This window comes from Trichomycterus rosablanca, chromosome 3 (assembly GCF_030014385.1).
Source record: "Trichomycterus rosablanca isolate fTriRos1 chromosome 3, fTriRos1.hap1, whole genome shotgun sequence".
NCBI lineage: Eukaryota > Metazoa > Chordata > Actinopteri > Siluriformes > Trichomycteridae > Trichomycterus > Trichomycterus rosablanca.
Window position 1 is genome coordinate 26,840,770 of NC_085990.1, and position 20,764 is coordinate 26,861,533.

At 38.8% G+C, this 20,764-nt stretch overlaps 1 protein-coding gene across 1 annotated transcript in view; it reads left to right on the forward strand.

The window, feature by feature from the left end:
- The window catches only part of gad2 (glutamate decarboxylase 2), a 42,424-nt gene extending 27,413 nt beyond the window's left edge, over window positions 1–15,011 (forward strand). Inside the window, exons 12-16 of the mRNA XM_062992018.1 lie at window positions 1,855–1,933; window positions 3,171–3,320; window positions 4,595–4,702; window positions 6,767–6,856; window positions 14,775–15,011. Of these exons, the coding sequence (XP_062848088.1) occupies window positions 1,855–1,933; window positions 3,171–3,320; window positions 4,595–4,702; window positions 6,767–6,856; window positions 14,775–14,948 (601 nt within the window). The 3' untranslated portion in view covers window positions 14,949–15,011. The remainder of the gene's footprint in view (window positions 1–1,854; window positions 1,934–3,170; window positions 3,321–4,594; window positions 4,703–6,766; window positions 6,857–14,774) is intronic.
- The last annotated feature ends 5,753 nt before the right edge of the window (window positions 15,012–20,764 follow it).

A 20,764-nucleotide genomic window follows, 5' to 3' on the forward strand; every position in this document is an offset into this window, starting at 1 on the left:
TTCTGAACAATGTGTAAGCAAGTCATCAATCAGATGGAAAGAAATACCACATTAAAATGGAACATTGTAAACAAACAAGATGCTTCAGCAGATAACAGCATTAAATTAAAAGAACATGTTGATGTGAGTATAGAATGAAGCTCACTGGTAATATAAATATATAATGTTAATGTGAGACATACTGTCTCTATTCAAAAAAGTGATCAAGTCACTGTCTTGTAATACCAGGTCAGAAGTTGTGTCTGTCTATATCACAATAGACATACAGCATTAATACAGCTTAAAAATGTATAAATCCACTCTACAGAAATAACATTATTAGAAAATCCTTGTCACAATAGTGGATCACCAGACAATACAACACCAGGACTAGAGGTATAAGGGTAAGGTCGCTCAGGTGGCGCAGTGGTAAAATACACTAGCACACCAAAGCTGGGATTTCGAATATATTGTATCGAATCTCAGCTCTGCCACCCGGCTTGGCTAGGCGGCTATATGAACAACGTTTAGCTGTTGTTCATCCAGGGTAGGGAAATGCCGGATAGGGACATCATAACTGATGCAATTACGACCTCTGCTGGCTGATTGATGGCGTCTGCACAGCGTCTGATCAGGGTGTGTCTCTCTGTGCACAAAGCTGATCCACATATGAACTCTCCTCGTGCAGGTGAAAAGATGCAGTCGGGTACTGCACACGTGTCAAGAAGCATGTGTCAGTCTCGACTCTCCTCAACCAGGGTGGAGATCAACAGCAGTAGAGAGGAAGCATAATGCAATTGGGTAATTGGATACGACTAGATTGGGAGAAAAATTGGGAAAAATGCAAAAAAATATATATATATTTAGCTAAAGAACGTCAAGGACAAAAATACCAAACGTGTGTAGTAAAGACCCTCTTTAAGTAAATAGTTTAGTAATGCATTTAATATTAAAGTTCGACAATATTGATGAAGTACAGTCATAAATTATTAATTCAGTTTATTTTACCGCTGCTTTATCAGGGTCGGGGTGGGTTTAGTCAAGTCTTATTAAATAATACTAACTAACTAACTAAATAAATAAATAAATTAGCTATGTTTAGTCACTCATTTCTGACAACTGAATTCAAGACAATTGAATTAAATTTCAACTCAGTTAAGTCTAGTCAATGTAACTTGGTTCACTGAGTCACATTGTGAGTGTTAGTTCACTTCAGGTAAAGTTTTTTAGTATATGATGGTTTCTTTCTTTTACACTTATCAGGTATTATATTGGCACACTTACTTTCTATTAAAACCATGATACCATGCTGTTCACTCCAGTTTAGGTTTCCACTGGTGTGAGATGCCAGCACACTTATTTCTTTCTAGGAACTTACCTGGTGTCGTTTTTGGGCCACAGGACATAACCTGCCTGGGGGAGCGGATTGCCCCAGAGGCAGCATAACATCTCTTTTTAGGAGTGGACCCACACATTAATCCACTTTATGCCTGGGATGCACCAATGCAGCTAGGTTGCTTCTCATGCATTGCTTTTCTTGCTTGTCCTGGCTGATTCTGAGTTGATACAGATGACCCGAGCAGCCTGTTATATTGAAATAACCAGTGCACCTTCTACCTTCTCCAGCTGCAGATGTTTTTGTATATTTTATTTGTTACTTTGTTTTTATTATTTTGGCCACCTTATTTGTGTTTACCTTGGCTTTAAACTTGAAGGTTTGACCCACCCGGTTACAGTCAAATTAAAGTGGTTTATTCAAATTATTATTATTTTTTTTGCTTTTTTGAACTGTGTAAAGTCAACCTGAGTTCAGTCAAGTTAAAAGGGAAGTAAATTAAACCAAATTTAATAATTCTACCTTTTACACACTTTCAGGGCAAATTCTATGACTTGGAACCCCCATAAGATGATGGCTGTACCACTTCAGTGCTCAGCTTTACTGGTCAGAGAGGAGGTAAGAGCAGCTTTTTAACCCCCTCAGGTTGTTATCACACTTGGTTCAAACTCATTTCTGACCTTGCTTGATGTAGGATTGTGTTCACACAAACGCAGTTTTTTAAAATCATGTTTTAATTATTCAACTCCTTAACATCATGTCTGGTGAGTAAAAAAGTTGTTGTAATTGTAATTGTAGTTCTAGAATTACTGACTGTAGTCCATCTGTTTATCTGCATGCTTTCTTAGCCCCCTTTCATGCTATTCTCACTCCTCACTGTCACTGCTGGACTGAGAATAGTCCACCAACCAAAAATAACCAGCCAATAGCGCCCCGTGGGCAGCGTCCTGTGACCACTGATGAAGGTCTATAAGATGACCAACTCAAACAGCAGCAATAGATGAGCGATCGTCTCTGACTTTACATCTACAAGATGGACCAATTAGGTAGGAGTGTCTAATAGAGTGGACAGTGAGTGGACACGGTATTTAAAAACTCCAGCAGCGCTGCTGTGTCTGATCCACTCATACCAGCACAACACACACTAACACACCACCACCATGTCAGTGTCACTGCTGTGCTGAGAATGATCCACCACCTAAATAATATCTGCTCTGTGGTGGTCCTGTGGGTGAGAGCAGAGTGAAAGCAGGCAAAAGCATGCAGAGAATCAGATCGACTACAGTCAGTAATTGTAGAACTTCAAAGTGCTTCTATATGGTAAGTGGAGCTGATAAAATAGACAGTGAGTGTAGAAACAAGGAAGTGGTTTTATTGTTATGGCTGATCAGTGTATATGTGTGAACCCATACTGTGCTTCTTGGTCAAGAGTCCAGGCATTTAGTTCTTGCTTGTTAAGTGATCTTATTTTCTTTTAGTCCTGATAAGATTTCTCTGGATGGGCATCTGGATTAAATTTTGGGCTTTCTTCCATGGCCAGGCAGGTTTGCTGCTGGGCCATAAGATCAGAACATCCGTTCAATACTCCCACCGGTGTCTCAAGGAATGTTTAAGGTCGTGGAGAACTTCTTACGCCCATTGATCTGTTTCTGCATTAAAATAATCTCCTCGCTCAGCTTTTATGACAGCTCCTTATTATGAAGCAGAACAAAGATTCCATTTCCCAGAACACTTGAACACTCTGAAAACATGTTAGTCCTTGAATGTTTAAACAATTTGTATGTAAATACAACCAACATATTGCCTGGAATACAAATATGTAACTACATAAACCACAATGTTGCTGTGTTTGCAGGGTTTGATGCAGAGCTGTAATCAGATGCAGGCATGCTACCTGTTCCAGCAAGACAAACAGTACGATCTAAGCTACGACACCGGAGACAAGGCCCTGCAGTGTGGACGCCATGTGGACATTTTTAAACTCTGGCTTATGTGGAGAGCCAAGGTATGTACAGTGCCCTACAGAGTATTTATTTCCCAACCTTTCCCCCAGACATGAATAATTGCTACAGCCTGGGATTTGGATCGTTTGACTAGGAATGTTAAAACCTAGAAGGTCAGCTATTCATAAGTATTAATTCACCGGGTTTTGAACTTGAAGTCATCTTTGCCAACAAACACAGCCAGCAGTGTTTAAGTCTGAAGTATGTCTGCCCATTGTGATGCTGCAGGTTATGCAAGGTTATTTTGGGGTCATGGGTGTTCTGCAATTTCAAGGTTTTATCACATATGTTTAATTGGTTTAGAATCAGAAAACTGACCCTTAAGTATCACATTTCCTTATTTTAACCCATTCCAATAATTCTCCGTCAGTGTGCATTTAGTCATTTATAAGTTTAAGCTTTATATCCAAGATCACATTTTAATATTTTACAGTTGGGTTGGTGTTACCTGGCTGAAGTGCTTTTATTTTTTAATCTTACACTACAAATACGGTTTAGAAATCAATCTTAAATTTTCCACTTTGGGTGCAATTCTTTCAGGTGATGTTTTACTAATTATTTTAGTAAGGGCTGTACAACTCTTCCATTAAGGTCCTTTTTGTGAAACATGTTGGATTTTGATTATCAATAAATATCACCCTATAGTTACATTAACAGCATTTAGCAGACACTTTTACTCAAAGTGACTTACTAAGCAATATAGGGTTAAGGGCCTTGCTTAGGGGTCCATAGTGACAACTTGGCTGTGGTGGGTTTCGAACGAGTGGCCTTTTAATCAGTAGTACAGTACCTAAACTACTGAGCTTCCACTCAGTGGTGGCATGGACAAGGCAACAAAGGTCACTACCAGTGGTGTCAGAGCTCTTCTTACAGTCTATGAAGTACCCATAAAATGGCCCTTGCTCAGGAGCCCGCCAGTGGCAACTTGGTGGTGGTCTAGCAGCTTTCTGAGAACTAATCCAGTAACTTAACCACTAAGCTACCACTGCCATGGAAGGCCACTACTACTTTGGTCTTATCCATAAAATGAGTGTTGGTTGCAGCCAACAGTGGTGCATCAGTGGCTACATACCCAACCAAAAACATTTTTTGCTGATGGCATTAAAAAGTTGGTACGACGCTGGGAAAAATGCATAGGAAGATGACTATGTAGAAAAGTGATACAATTCACTGTCTTGCAATGTGTTCGTAGATTTTTTTAAGTTCCTAATTTTGTTCCAAAATGTTTAACAGTAAAGGAAAATGTTTATTGTTTATCATGTCTTTCACTTCTTAGGGCACCATTGGATTTGAGGCTCAGATTGAGAAATGTTTGGAGCTGTCCGAATATCTCTACAACAAGATCAGGGACAGAGAAGGCTACGAGATGGTTTTTGATGGAAAGGCAAGATCTTATGGCTTATATTTTAATCCGCATTATAATGACAAAAGTATGCTGGTATCCCTCCTAATTACTGTTTAATTTTTTTAATCTATTGGTAACTTTTACCCCATTGAACACTATTGGTGTAACAGGTTGGTAAAGGTTGGCTGCAACAGCAGACCTGAAGATTTTGTACTTAAGTGCAGTAGCTGAACAAAACTAGAGAAAACAGTAGCCAAAAGATGCAAGTTTAAGTCACACTACACAACGTGGCAGATAAGAAAGGGGAAAGAAGCAAATGAAAGGACTGTTCCGCAGCGTACGCTCTCTGATGAATTGGGAGAAAACAAAAGGGGTTAAAGCTTGAAGGGCAAGGAAGCAAACTACAGGAAGTTTAGAACACCAATTGGTTTGCAAGAGAAAAATCAACAACATTTACGGCATTTAGCAGACACTTTTTATCCAAAGCAACTTACAGTTGAGACAGTATACAATATAAGCAATTAAGGGCCTTGCTCAAGGGCCCAACAGTGGCAACCTGGCAGTGATGAGGTCTGAACCAGCAACCTTTTGATTACTAGTCCAGTACTTTAACCACTAGGCTACAGCTGCCCTCAACAACTGTGTACTAAGGAGCTAAGCGCATTAAATCAAACTGTGATTGAGTACAGCAAATCAGCTACTCAGTCCACCAATGTTCTTTAGCATGATCACAGACCAATGCTTTTCCTTCCAGCCCTAACTATAAATAATAAGAAAATATGGATGGCAGATCCCTATAAATCTATAAAGCATTTAGTACTTACCTTTTAAAGTTTTGCTTTTGGTTGTAGAATTAACTTTATTAGTTTTAGAATTAAAATATTTATAAAATTAAGAGGGCAAATGCAACACTGGCCATTCACTTTACTAGCAGTGTCAAGCACAACCCCAGTGAGTCAGTTTATATAGAGGGTCTGGGATCTGTTGTTTGTTTAGAACTACTACTTGATGACCTGCACTTCCCTCTGCTGGTGGCAGTGGGTGTCACAGGTCAATTTTGTACAATTAAAATGAATTCGAACATTAATTCAGAGCCACAATTTCTTGTTCACAATCCAGTACTTGACCTTATTATTATTATTTTAATTATTTGCTGAATCGGCACAAAATCCCATAAAATCAAAGACAATCCAAAATCGTGTGGAAAAAATATGGTCATGCAACCTAATGGTCAGGTGTCTACATTCTTTGGACCATACTCTGTATTTCCACAATTCTATTTTTTACAGACATGACTGTAGATGAAAGCCAGTGGGAATAAGTGCACTCACAACAGTATTTATATGAAGCTGTTCAGTGTTTTTTTCTGATTGTAAAAGAGTTTTTGTTGAAATGATGGGGGAGCAGTCATGCCTAATCTAAATGTAAATTATGCTTGCTGCCAGCTGCACACCATCACATGGGTTATCATTGCACATGATTTATAACCTGGATAGAATCAGAACATGACATAAAGACAAAAATGATGCATTTCATGCGTTTTTCAATACTAATTTTTTTATGCGTTTTTAATACTAATGCATAAATATAAATGACTGGTCAGCTGTGAATCAGTATCCATGTTAAACTACAGTAAAAGTGTTAATGTGTGTGGAGGGGGGGGGGGGTCACTGTAGTGTTTAATGACTGGCCTCTTATAATCTCTGGGGACGCTCAATAGGGCTGAGTGCCTATAATAGAGTTTACTGCCTCTCAATGATCTACCTGCTTTATAACACACACACACACACACACACACACACAACCCCCCTCAAAACAAGCCTCCAGCTCCCCGAACAGGCCCTTCTATTGTCTGTTCATGAATTGGTCTTTTGATTGAACAGATTTCACGGCAGCTCCAAACCTGACAGGAACAATTATTCTCATTACAACCCTGCCAGTCAGCAACTAGGCTAATCACACTGCCTCTGTCTGCACCCATCTCTGACCCTCTTCAAGCCCCGTTTGCATCTAAATGAGCCATGTGCTTAATGGACTGATGGATGTGTGTGTTTTATGGTCTAAATGACGAATTGTTCAACTTTCCTGTCTGTGTCCTTGCAGCCTCAACACACCAACGTGTGTTTCTGGTACCTACCACCAGGAGTGCGCTACCTGGAGGACAAAGTGGAGAAGATGAAGCGCCTGCACAAAGTAAGTACAATAATAATAATAATAATATTTTTAGAGAAAGAGCACAAGCAATCGTGATGAACTTACCAATAACTTTCCAAGAAATGGTGTTGCACAGCCCATAAAAACAGGAACTGCTCAATAAATCTTCTCCTCGATAAATAGCTCTATAGAAATCTATGGAATCATGGTTACATTGTTAGGCCTCTTAGCTACATTGTTTGTTGCCTTGTCATCAGGCCAAGCACCAACACTCTGATCCGAGTTTTTATCTCACTCTGATGAGAATCAATTCTGATCAGGCTTCCTGTTGTGTCTTGCCTTTGCAACACTTGCTTATCTGCTCATTGGAGCCCAAACAGCACAAAAATGTTTAATTTTTCGTGTTGTTTTAGTAGTTAAAGGATCCTGAATTACAATATCTCATACGCTGTGTGGGAAACAAAAACAAAGAAGAGATGTTGCACTAAATCTCTACGGAGATACCCATCTTCTATGGAGTGGTGTGCTGGGGTGGTGCAATATCGGAGAGAGACAGAAAAAGACTAAACAAGCTTACCAAGTAAGCGAGCACTGTCTTGAACTGTCCTCTTGAACCTGTAGAGGAGGTGGGAGAAAGGAGGATGATAGCCAAGCTGTCATCCATCCTGGACATCACCACACATCCACTACATGAGTCTGTAGGAGACCTAACAAGCTCCTTCAGTACCAGACTCCTCCAACACCTGTGTAAAAAGGAGCACTACCACAGGTCCTTTATTCCAGCAGCCATCAGAGCTTACAACAGTAATAATAGTAAACATGGTGTAATAACAAGTGCAATATGTAATTTACTTACAATAAGTGCAATAACCTAATATATTTTGCATATTTCTAATGTATATATTATTTTTTAGATATTTTTTAGAGTAAATAACTACACACTATGTGTGCAATATTTTTTACTTAGTTGTATTTCTTTCTGTTTTTCCTGTCTTCATACTGCTGTAACAAGCTAATTTCCCTAAGGGGATCAATAAAGTCTTGTCTTATCTTATCTTATCTTATCTTATCTTATCTTAAACACTAGATAAATAACCTCCTAGGGTTAACACGAACTGTATAATTGATTTCCTGAGGCAACCCACCTATTTATCCGGGTTTGGGACCAGCACTTAGGGTGCACTAATATGTGTGCCCCAATGGCTAGGTTCATGTACCACCTTCATGTACCTTCAGTATTTGTGAGCCCAGTCCAGGATTTAAACGCACAGAACTCAGACACTCTTAAAAACAAACATTGTGTGTGTTTACATTCACACTAATAATCTGATTAAGGTTAGGTTCTGTCAGTTATCTGATTACTAAAATGATAATGTAGACATTCTGATGCTTATGCTTTCTGAACTTCTGCCCAGTAATTGGTTTATTTAAGTCATAGATAGAGGTAAACCCCTTGCTGTCAAAAATGAGTAGCTGGAGAGGCAATTTCCCAAAAACACTAAACACTACATATGGCAAAATGGTAAACACAGATAAAGAAGAAAAGACTGACAGTTGCAGGCTAAACATAGTCACTTAATTAAGGGAAAATGGCACCAAAGCTCATTTTTACTGGCACTGAAACTGAAATTTATGCTTGAGGAAATGAAAATCCAAAGCATTCTTTAGTTATTGGATAGCTGCATTCACCAAAATTGGGACTCATGTGCTGTCTGCATGTTGATGAGCCTGTATTTAATAATGTTGTCTGAATACATGCAATCAGTACATCCATGCATCATCACACATACCTGGACTATCAGCGCATCTAAACTGGCCAGCATTTGCATCATCATTTCAAAATGTGCTGCATGTATGTAGGACTGTTTAAACACGTATAATTTTCACGGACTGTGTAGTAAGACAATACTGCAGTGAGTTTAATCATCAGGAGATTTTTATGAGTTACTGTTTGTAGGTGAACATTATCTGTGGGTAGATCATAATTAATTGAAATGGTAAATGCCTTAACAATGTTTTAAAATACTTTAAAGTTCTTAACAGTGTTAAACAGACTATCTAGAGTGCTATCACCCCCATAACACATCCAGCAGACTCTTGAAAGTAAATCAAAGATAGAATCAATAAAGGATGGTGTATTGCACAAAATGCAGCCTCCAGTATAAACTCCAATATAAATATCTCCAATTGAAGTGACACCATGTTTACGTATGTCATGCCAAAACACAGCAGGTAGGTTTAGACTCTTTCATCTTTTATTTCTGCATTACCAAACAGATGCCTTGCTGCCTACGCCATTTCTTTACATGATAAATAGATTACTGAGTAACTCGTAAACTCTGAGGCTTTCCATAATCGGATTACTAAAGCATGTAAACCCAAAATCAATTTTTTTGTGCTAAAAAGACTGCGGTGTGCATGTAAACACACCCACTGTCACATAGCTGCTGCAAAGAGATCTGAGTCCAGGACTAAAATAAGCAACCAGAGGCAAAAGCCGCAAAGGCAGTTTCCCTGAATTACATTAAAAAACTCAAGAATGAGAATGAGAAAGCATTTCTCCTCTGGGCAGAAGCCGGCAATGACTTTCTTTAGTCTGATGGAATTAATTCCAATCATATATACATAAATGTATACACACTCTACTTAACTCTGATTAAAACCTCAGTTTAAATGCACACTACAAGTACTATAAACTTAATCTCCTCTGCAAACCAGTTTTTCACTTTCTCCATGTTAAATTTAGTCACAAATGCACATGTGCAGAACATACTTAACTTTCTGATTGGGACTATAATCGGAAACAGATGTTTACACAGCTATTATTCTTCTATTTCACAGATTATTTAAAGGAAGTATTCATAATGGCCGTAATCACACTAGTTTTTTTCAGTTGAGGTGTATACATGGAGGGCGGCACGGTGGCTTGGTGGGTAGCACTGTCGCCTCACAGCAAGAAGGTCCTGGGTTCGATCCCCAGGCGAGGCGGTCTTGGTTCTTTCTGTGTGGAGTTTGCATGTTCTCCCTGTGTCTGTGTGGGTTTCCTCCCACAGTCCAAAAACATGCTGTCAGGTTAATTGGAGACACTGAATTGCCCTATACATGTGTGTGTGTATGTGTGTCTGCCCTGTGATGTACTGGCGCCCCATCCAGGGTGTTACTGTGTGCCTTGCGCCCATTGAAAAGCTGTGATAGGCTCCAGCACCCGCAACCCTAACTCGATAAGCGGTTAAGGAAGTGAGTGAGTGTATACATGGATGTATTCTATTCTGATTGAGCTATTAGTCAGATTATTAATGGATAATCAGGCTGTATGTACATGAGGCTAGTGAGTTTTTGAGGGGCTCTCTAGATAATCACAATTCTGATCTGAAGTAAAACAAATATGGCTGCTTTTGTATTTAGTGGTACGCATACCAGACTGTTTACCACAGTTTTTACACCAGATAACCCTCCGTATGCAACAATCCTTATTAAATCCAGGCTTGGAACCGGCACTGAAAGCGCACTGACAAGTGGACCTCCCAATAGCTAGGCTTTTTCAGTCACCCCACCCTTGGACATTAGCCAATCATGTCCGTGTAGACTCCCGACCAGCTGATAGTACCGCTAAGATTCGAAGCCTGAGATTTCAGCTGTAGTGGTAGTGTAGCTGTAGTTGAGAAGTGCCTTTAATAGAATAGTACCATTTTTTTCACTTACATTTAGTAGGACAAAGATTTTTTTTTTTCATTTTGCTGCTGTTAGCAGCTTCAATCACATGGTACAGGTGTTTTCCACATTTTTAGAGGAATTACTGCTATACCACCCCCTGCCACAAGAGGCAGGGTTTTAGCTATGCAAGTTTTAAGCCACATGTTGCTGCCTTCCGTGCTTTTGTGTCCTATGCAGTGCTGTGTTTTTGCTGTTTGATTACTAAGCAACTAACAATAATGTAGTCTGGCACTACAAACAAAACTTTTTTATGCTTTAGAAGAATTTGGTATGTTTGAGATTCAGTCATTCATGAGTCAGAGACCTCTGTTTGTCATTAATGTGTCACTTTGGATTGTTTCAGACAGTAAAACTGTACAGTCAAAAACTAAAAGATGACAGCGGCTTTTTCTCGGTTTTAAATTTAACCAGATTAAAGCTCATTTATCTACATCTCTATACCTAAAGTTGAAAGCACACATACACCTGGGATATATGTAATTTATCCAATCATGTATGCTGTGGCAGTTTGGAAATTCACCAATTTCCAACTGTTCATTTTTGAAGACTGAATGGTTGAAACACATACTTCACTATATGCTTGTTGTTGGTTTTCTTAAAATATGACAAAATCTCCTGAGACAAGAGAAGACAATATACAACAGCACACAAACAACATTTGTTGTTACATGTTTCTTAGTTCCTGTTGTCCTCATTGGGCACTTTTAATAGCCAAATGTCTGGCAGAACTCTACATGGCTGAGTTCCAGCAGCTTTGCTGTTTTTTGGTGATACTTGACAAAAGTTTTTCAATACAATTGGTTCTTGATAGGTTTGATGACAGTCCTTTGGTGCAGGCATTGCAAATTTAATTATTTATTTTTTTATTTTCCCCCAAAAAAACAGTTTTAAGATGTGTTTTGGTACATTAGTTGTCCTGCTAAACACCTAATTTTACGTCCACAAAGTTGAATCAGTTCATCTGGACACAAGTTCGTCGTAGAGATACGTTTCGTCACTCAATACAACAAACTTGTGTCCAGATGAACTGATTCAACTTTGAGAATTTGTGTACCTGGATTATTGAGCATGCATCAACAGAACCTAATTTTACACTTCACCTAATAATACGCTTCACCTCTACCGATACAACCCTCCACTGCTGACTTCTGCTGCATCTTTTCACCTGCACGAGGCGAGTTCATATGCGGATCAGCTTTGTGCCACACCCTTTGAGCCACACCCTGATCAGCATTATTTCTCAACTCTGCGCAGGCGCCATCAGTCAGCCAGCAGAGGTCGTTATTGCATTAGTTATGAAGAACCCTGTAGTCCCACTCTGTGAACAACAGCCAATAGTTGTTCATGCAGAGCTGAGATTCGATTCGATGTATTAAAAATCCCAGCTCTGGTGTGCTAGCGTATTTTACTGCTGCGCCACCTGAGCAGCGATATTCAAGAAATTTGAAGTAGCCTTCCATCTCTATTATTCAATTTACTTTCTGAACTGCACCAGTTCCACTGGAAGCAAAACAGTCCCAATGCCTACTACTACCACCACCATGCTTGACAGCAGGGACGATGTTATTAAGTTTTAATGCCTAATTGTCCGTGTGGTCAGCAGCAAACCTCAAGCTTTGTGGTTCCTATTTTGAAGCAGGGGTTCTATTCTGCATTGTAGATTTTAAACATTTTGCGATGTAAATATAGTGACAGGTTTCAGCAGCTTCAAAGTTATAGCAGATCCATTTTTGGTGGTTCTTCTATTACATACACCGACCAGGCATAACATTATGACCACTGACATGTGAAGTGAATAACACGGATTATCTCTTCATCACGGCACCTGTTAGTGGGTGGGATATATTAGGCAGCAAGTAAACATTTTATCCTCAAAGCTGATGTGTTGGAAGCAGGAAAAATGGGCAAGTGTAGAGATTTGAGCAAGTTTGACAAGGGCCAAATTGTGACGGCTAGACGACTGGCTAGACGATAATGTTATGCCTAATTGGTGTATGTCCACCTGAACAATTTTTCTCCTGCAGTAGGCAATAGGTTATTATCCTGCTGACTGTTTCATGTGCGTTAGACCTCCAATCAATCATATGTAAAAGGTTTTGGGACCTTGACTTGCATAGAATTGACAATAAATGACATTCCCATGGTCAATGACATCTATACTCCCAATTCTGCAATCTGAGTTTTCTAGACTTCCTGATGAATGTGGACTAGTCTAATGCATTTAGTCAAACTAATAAACGAATTCTATTCATATTCATTGTAAAATAAATGAATAATTGAGGTCGCTGTCTGTATATTTTTGACCCAGCAGATTTTGTCATGTTTTTACAAATCTCACAATGAAATAACTTTTTCATAGTTTTTCTTGGACCGGTCAAGGATTTTAAATCCCTGTACAAATGGAGGATTTAAAACTAGCTTGATTCCAGTTAGATAGCAGTCTGCCCAAGCTGAGGGAGTCAAATTCCATACTGAGTACTATACAGTATAGTCTCAAAATACTAATGATACCATTTGTAGTGCACTGATCATTTTAAGGAACTTAGCTTGTGGTTTGAATGAATGAAAGTGAATGAATCGTGGCAGGATTGCTTACTATTAAATGAACATATGAGAACATCATGGTGCAAGTTGATCATTTGGTTTGAAAACTTGGCTTTTATATCCACCTGCGACCAATGTGAGCTATTAAAATTTACTAGCACTAGTTATTGTGCTATTAGAGGTGATTAAACAGGTTTTTAATGTATATTCATAGATTCTGGTATTTTTAAATAAGATAAGACTAAAGATGTTAAGATGTTATTTGTAGTCAAATTAGACAGAAAATAAAACTGAAAACAGACCTGTTAACATTACAATTTTACATTACTAAAAATGCACTTCAGATTGATCCTTATTGACTGTGTTCTGTAACCAGTTTGTTGTTGAAGTATTGTGTTTATTCATAGTTGTGGACCATTCTTCTAATAATTCCCACTAATACTGGATTGTTCCACTAATAATTTAGACTTGCTAATAATTTTCACTAATAGTGGACCATTCCTAAAATAATTTTCATTAATAGTGAACCATTCCAAAAATAATTTTCATTTGTCAGTAATTTTCATGAATAGTTGTAGGGGTTGGCTCTGGTGCCAGACAGACTCCAGCCACTAGGGGTCAACAGTGAGCCGGCAATCAGGCCTAAAGCACAACACCTGTGCATAGATCTATAAAGGGGGGAGAGAAGCAGTCAGAACTTGCTGGGTCTTTGTCTCATGTTGAACAAACTCACACAGCTGGTATTGTGGGTATAAGACTTAGAGCTTTCACTCTCACCCTCATTTCTCTCTTGTCTTGAGTTCCTCTCTCTTGCAAAAGAAAAACAAATAAATAAAATAAGACAAAAAAGGGAAAAAAAGGAAAAAGAAAAGATAAAATAATAGTTTTTTCATTTTCTCAGTTTATTTATGGTAGTTTTACTCTTTTGTTGTGAAAGCCTTTTGTTATAGTTTCCTATTTTCCTTGTGAATCTTGAGGTGGCCAGTGTTTCCCCTGGCAGTCCTTTGTTTCAAATTTCTCACTCAAACATTTCCCCAAAACGGGTGGTTTTTGTGTTTTAAATTTTGTACCTCTTTTGAACCTAGTGGTGTTAACCCACCCAAGTTGAATCACCTTCTATAGAGCCTGCTTGGCTGAGTGGTAGTGTGTTGGATCAGTAACACAGTGACCTGGGTTTGAATCCCACTCACAAAGTCTTTTGTTTTTTAATTATCAGTTCCATGATCAGACTACTAGGCATTTGGGTCCTATTCCTAACAAGTCTGGTAGCTCACCTGGTAAAGGCACCTGTGTGGCATGCAGGGGTCTGTGTTCGAATCCACCATTATGCGAGCACCATTACAATAGTGGACAATACTAGAGAAGATGGAATGCTGTTATATGACATATGTTGAAGCTTAGGTCAGCCATTGTATGACAAACCTGGAGCCGAGAGGGTGCCTTGCTCAAGGGCCCAACAATTCCACTAAAAGATTCAATTTAATGATCATTTCCACTATTAGTGGACCAGTTTGCAATAATTTCCATTTGCTGGTGGTGGACTAGTGTAACAGACCACTGTGCCACCTGAGCATACTGTAGCAATTACCACAGTTTATCATCACACCTCTGATTCCTTATCTGATTCTGGTTCACATTTCTGGTGGTCCTGTTAATGACTTCAACAAGCATTCATCAGTGATAAACTTTTCTTCCTTAGGTTGCTCCTACAATCAAAGCCAGAATGATGGAGTACGGCACAACCATGGTGAGCTACCAGCCACAAGGGGACAAGGTCAACTTCTTCCGCATGGTAATCTCCAACCCGGCTGCCACCTTTGAGGACATCGACTTTCTCATTGAAGAGATCGAGCGACTTGGGCAAGACCTGTAACACTGTATTCATTTACAAAGAGTATTCTCTCTTTGGATGGATTACATGTATGTTGTGAACGTACGGTAATTGTTTTCTCTCTTCTTTAACATTAACTGTAGGTGAATGTGTTTAACGTAAACAGGTCCATAATTAATTATTGTTATATTGTTGTGGACGACTTGGTCCAGTGTCTGATCCTGTCTCGTAGCATAGCTGATATAACTTTATACCTGTGGTGCAAGTGTGAAGAGTTATTTGTGTCTATTCTGTGCAATAGGTCATAATGTAAAAAAAAATTGAACTGACCTACCATTCTAAGTGCCAGTCATCAAAAAGGAATATATATATATATATATATATATATATATATATATATATATATATATATATACACAAGACTTACCAGCTATTTTTATGTTTGCTTACCTTGAATGTACATTCACAGGTTATTTTATGACTTACAACAACCAAATAGATGCACTTTTACCCATCTAGAAGAACCCCAATAGGACATCTACTGATCAGATGTTATTTGAGTAATGGACCATTAATAAGTATTGACTGCTGAAATATTGCAGCTTTATAAAAGCCCAAAACATTGCTGCACCTGATATTCAATCACAACACAGACTATAATGTTAGTGCTAGTGGACCCAACTAACATCTGTTGGCCAGTGGAGGTCCTATGGAGATCCTTTTTTATTAATGATGAGGTAAAAGGAGTTGTTTGATGCACAAGATGTGCAGCAATTCGTAATTACACACCCACAAAATTCATCTGTATGGTAGGTGTGGCTCATAACATGGTCAGTGAATGTATGTACAAGGTAAATGTACCTAAAATGGTCAGTTAGTTAGTTTAGAGAGCACTTTGCTGACCCCAGCATTCAAGTGTTCTATTGTTTTGTATAGAAATAGCTAATACCTAATATAGTCTTCTAATACCTAATATACCTAATGTATTCTTCTTTAGCAGCTTAGGGTTAACACTTGATTGAGGTGAAACTATAATTAGAGCTATGGGTTTAAAGCCAGAGTAAACAAAGTAAAAAGAGATTTCTACTTCACAGTGCAGTAGTGTTATATACAGTGAGCAAGGTTTTATTTTCAACTGGAAGCAAAGATGCTGTATCGACAGCTGACTGAAGGGAAATGTTTTATACAGAGTGGCTAGTGGTATCATATTAGTGGGTCTGATCAATTGAGTAGGTCAAGATTTGACAAAGTACTAAGATTCAGAAGTACCTCCAGCAGATAGTATAGGGTATGTAAAGCCTTGTGTCCATCAGAAATAATAGAGCTGAAATATCTGATAGTCTTGTTCAAGGGTCAACCTTTGTGCCCACAGCTTTTGGTGTAGGCCAGAGGGCTTAAATATCAGCTTTTTGCATAGGTGTTTAATGCATCAAACTGATTAAGATGCTGGATTCAATAAATATTAGTGGAAAAGTCATGTATCATAGCAGTAAAATATGCACAATGTAATAGCTTCAAAAAAAATCCTAGTATTCATGAGGAAAAGCCAGAAAATAATTGGCCCAATAATGTCTGTATTAAACAGAATTACTATACTACTACTACTACTACTATTACTACTAACTACTTAGCTGTATTCCTAGTCTGCCTTTTCAATGATCATGTAAGAAGAATGGGACATGATAATTGTTGAGATCCCTTACTTATTACTCCTATAAAATAGGTAATTAGGTCATGTAACTCAATAGCGTTTGTTACTTTTAATTGAACAGTGACATTTGCGGTGAGAATGAATCTGTCACAACAGACAGAAAAGTTTTCAGCAAAAAGTTGCCACATGGGTGACATTTCTACAGATAATTTAAAACCTAACTTTAACTTAAGCTGACACAAGCTCAAGTTTAAAATGGCAATCCGAATCCAAAGCTAATTGTTTAAATCTGGAGCAGATGATGGATAAGTTTGTGTGTTGAGCATTTGATGTTTTTCGGCAGCAATAGAAAAATAAAACAAAAAATGACCACATGACTAAAACATCAACATTTATATACTTTTTTCAATTTTATTTATGCATTTTCTCCCATTTTCTCCCAATTTAGCATAATTAATTTGTCGTTCACTGCTGGGGGATCCCTGATTGCAGTCGAGGTGGGTATATTGCTGCCCACACCTCCTCCGACCCGCGCGCAGCCCTTAGCAGAACCCTTTTTCACCCATTAATTCTGCACAGGTGCCTCTCTATCTGCCAATCAGGGTCCTTAAACAGCGTTTGAAGACCCCACCCACATAGTCCGGTCATCCTGCCCTAGCAGAAATGTGTCTGCTGCAGGCACTGCCAATTAGATGGCGCCCAGCCGACCGGTGGCAATGCCGAGTTTTGAATCGAGGAGTTCAGAATCTCAGTGCTGGTGTGCTAGCGGAATATCCTGTCACGCCACCTGGGCAACATTTATATACTTTATGCCTGCTTGCTTAATGCAGCAAAAACTAGGAATAGTCCGCAATCAAATGCAGATATTAATGCACGAGTTACAAAACCAGGTCGGCTACGATGTAAATGCCAATTTAACAACCTATATGTTAACTCATTATGCATGTAGAGCATGCCAGTCTGTCCTTATTACTTAAGGTGCCAAGCACAATCCACCAGTCCGCTTTGTTGCACGCATATTTTTGAGTGGACTGTTAGAACCTGTGCCACAACTAACCAAATTATGTGTCTAAACCATGGCTTCCCAACCAGCTCTCCACATCTTACGTCTCTGTACTTTAGACCACACATATCTATACAGTTGTGTGGCAAGTAAGACTTTTGTCCACTGTTGTGGATTTTGATTATTATTGACAATCACTAATCCAATGCATCTTCTAAAGATCAACTGCCAACGTGGTGAAGTTTTTAAAAATCAGTGGAAAAAAGAAGGCACCAGCTTGTGGTTAAAGTTTTATTAGAACACAATCCTAACACAAGATGAATAAACAACCAGATTCAAATAGGGTCAAATAATCCAATATTATGTCCAGTCATTCTCAATGGGAATTATCTGTCTGAGAGAATGTCTAGGAACATCTAAGAGATAAATAGATTGTGCAAAAATATATTTACTGTACCAAAAAGCAAAGCATCAGAGCAGAATTCATAGCTTGCTTACTGATAGCAGTAAGAAAAATGCATCTCTAGAGAAATAGTTAGGTTCCGATAAAGACTGCTCTGCCAGAATAGTAAAGATAATGTAGGTGTTAATCTAGAGTAGGTGTAAGTGTGTGAATGACATTTTTGTATGCAGTGCGGAGAATACCAATGGATCTTAATACGCACACAGGCGCTTAGCGATGAAGCATTTCACTCTCATGCAGGATCAGCACTCTCATGCAGGATCGGCTGTTCCTTAATTCATTTCATTTTGGAATGACATTCATTCGTTAATGCAAGACCGTCACTTAAAAATGTCTACGTTTATTGTTGTGAATTTGTACTTAAAGCGATGAATTCATATCTTAGCAATATTGCTAATTACATTGACACCAGTACACCGGAATTAACAAAATACAATGCTCATCCTTACTCTTTTAAAGTCTTATTCTAGACTACTTGGATAAACTTTTTTTAGCTTAAAAATAAAAAGGATATAATGTATCAGTAGTGTAAGCCATTTAATAAGCACATGAACATGCACAAGCTTTTAAGTAAATTCAGATCAATAGCTGTTAGTTTAATGTGAGTTTTTCATAATATTCCAGACAGAAATCCTAATGAAAATCAAATCATACAATAAGATAAATATTGTTGATCATGCTTTGTAAATGGCCTTTTATGATATTCCTCACCTCATATCTATGTGAATACATTATTGTACTGTATATAAGAGTCTATTTGTGTGGTAAATTATTATTTTCTCTATTCAAATGATATGTAATTGTTAAACTAAAGTATTTATCCATTCTGTCAACATCTATATGACTAATATGTGTATATGATGATTTAGTTCATCTAAAAGATGTGAGTGGCTTTCATTTAAGTGAACTGTATACTACAAATTGAGATGCACAACGCAACACTGAATCCCAACACTACAACACAGAACCCCCCAACATCACATAGAAACTGCCAACAGCACGAAGATCCCAACACCACAGAAATCCCACACCACAGATATCCCCCAGTACAATACAGAACCCCCCAACATGACATAGAAACTGCCAACAGCACGAAGAACCCAACATCACAGAAATCCCACAACACCACAGATATCCCCCAGTACAATACAGAACCCCCCAACATCACATAGAAACTGCCAACAGCACGAAGAACCCAACACCACAGAAATCCCACAACACCACAGATATCCCCCAATACAATACAATACAATACAGAACCCCCAACATCACATAGAAACTGCCAACAGGACAAAGAACCCAACACCACAGAAATCCCACAACACCACAGATATCCCCTAATACAATACAGAACCCCCCAACATCACATAAAAACTGCCAACAGCACGAAGAACCCAACACCACAGAAATCCCACAGCACAGATATCCCCCATTACAATACAGAACCCCCCAACATCACATAGAAACTGCCAACAGCACAAAGATCTCCTCAATACCACACCCGTTATCACACAGAACCCTTCAACATACAGAGCCACCCAACATCACACAGTAACTACGAACAGCACAAAGAACTTTTTCACATCACACAGAACCACCCAACCACCCAACATCACACAGAAACTATCACCAGCAGAAAGAACTCCTCAACATCACACAGAAACTACCAACAGCACAAAGAACTCAACATCAACACAGAAACTACCAACAGCAGAAAGAACTCCTTCACGTCACACAGAACCACCCAACATCACACAGAATCTACCAACAGTAGAAAGAACTCCTAAACATCACACAGAAACTACCAACAGCAGAAATAACTCAACACCACACATAACCACCCAACATCACACAAAAACTACCAACAGCAGAAAGAACTCAACACCACACATAACCACCCAACATCACACAAAAACTGCTAACAGCACAAAGAACTCCTTCACATCATACAGAACCACCCAACATCACACAAAACTATTAACAGCAGAAAGAACTCCTTCACGTCACACAGAACCACCCAACATCACACAGAAACTACCAACAGCAGAAATAACTCAACACCACACATAACCACCCAACATCACACAAAACTATTAACAGCAGAAAGAACTCCTTCACATCACACAGAACCACCCAACATCACACAGGACCTACCAACAGCAGAAAAAACTCCTTCACATCACACAGAACCACCTAACATAACACAGAAACTACCAACAGCACAAAAAGTTCTTCAACATCACACAGAAACTACCAACAGCAGAAATAACTCAACACCACACATAACCACCCAACATCACACAAAAACTACCAACAGCAGAAAGAACTCCTAAACATCACACAGAAACTACCAACAGCAGAAAGAACTCCTAAACATCACACAGAAACTACCAACAGCAGAAAGAACTCAACACCACACATAACCACCCAACATCACACAAAAACTACCAACAGCAGAAAGAACTCCTAAACATCACACAGAAACTACCAACAGCAGAAAGAACTCCTCAACACCACACATAACCACCCAACATCACACAAAAACTACTAACAGCAGAAAGAACTCCTAAACATCACACAGAAACTACCAACAGCAGAAAGAACTCAACACCACACATAACCACCCAACATCACACAAAAAATTCCAACAGCAGAAAGAACTCAACACCACACATAACCACCCAACATCACACAAAAACTGCTAACAGCACAAATAACTCCTTCACATCATACAGAACCAC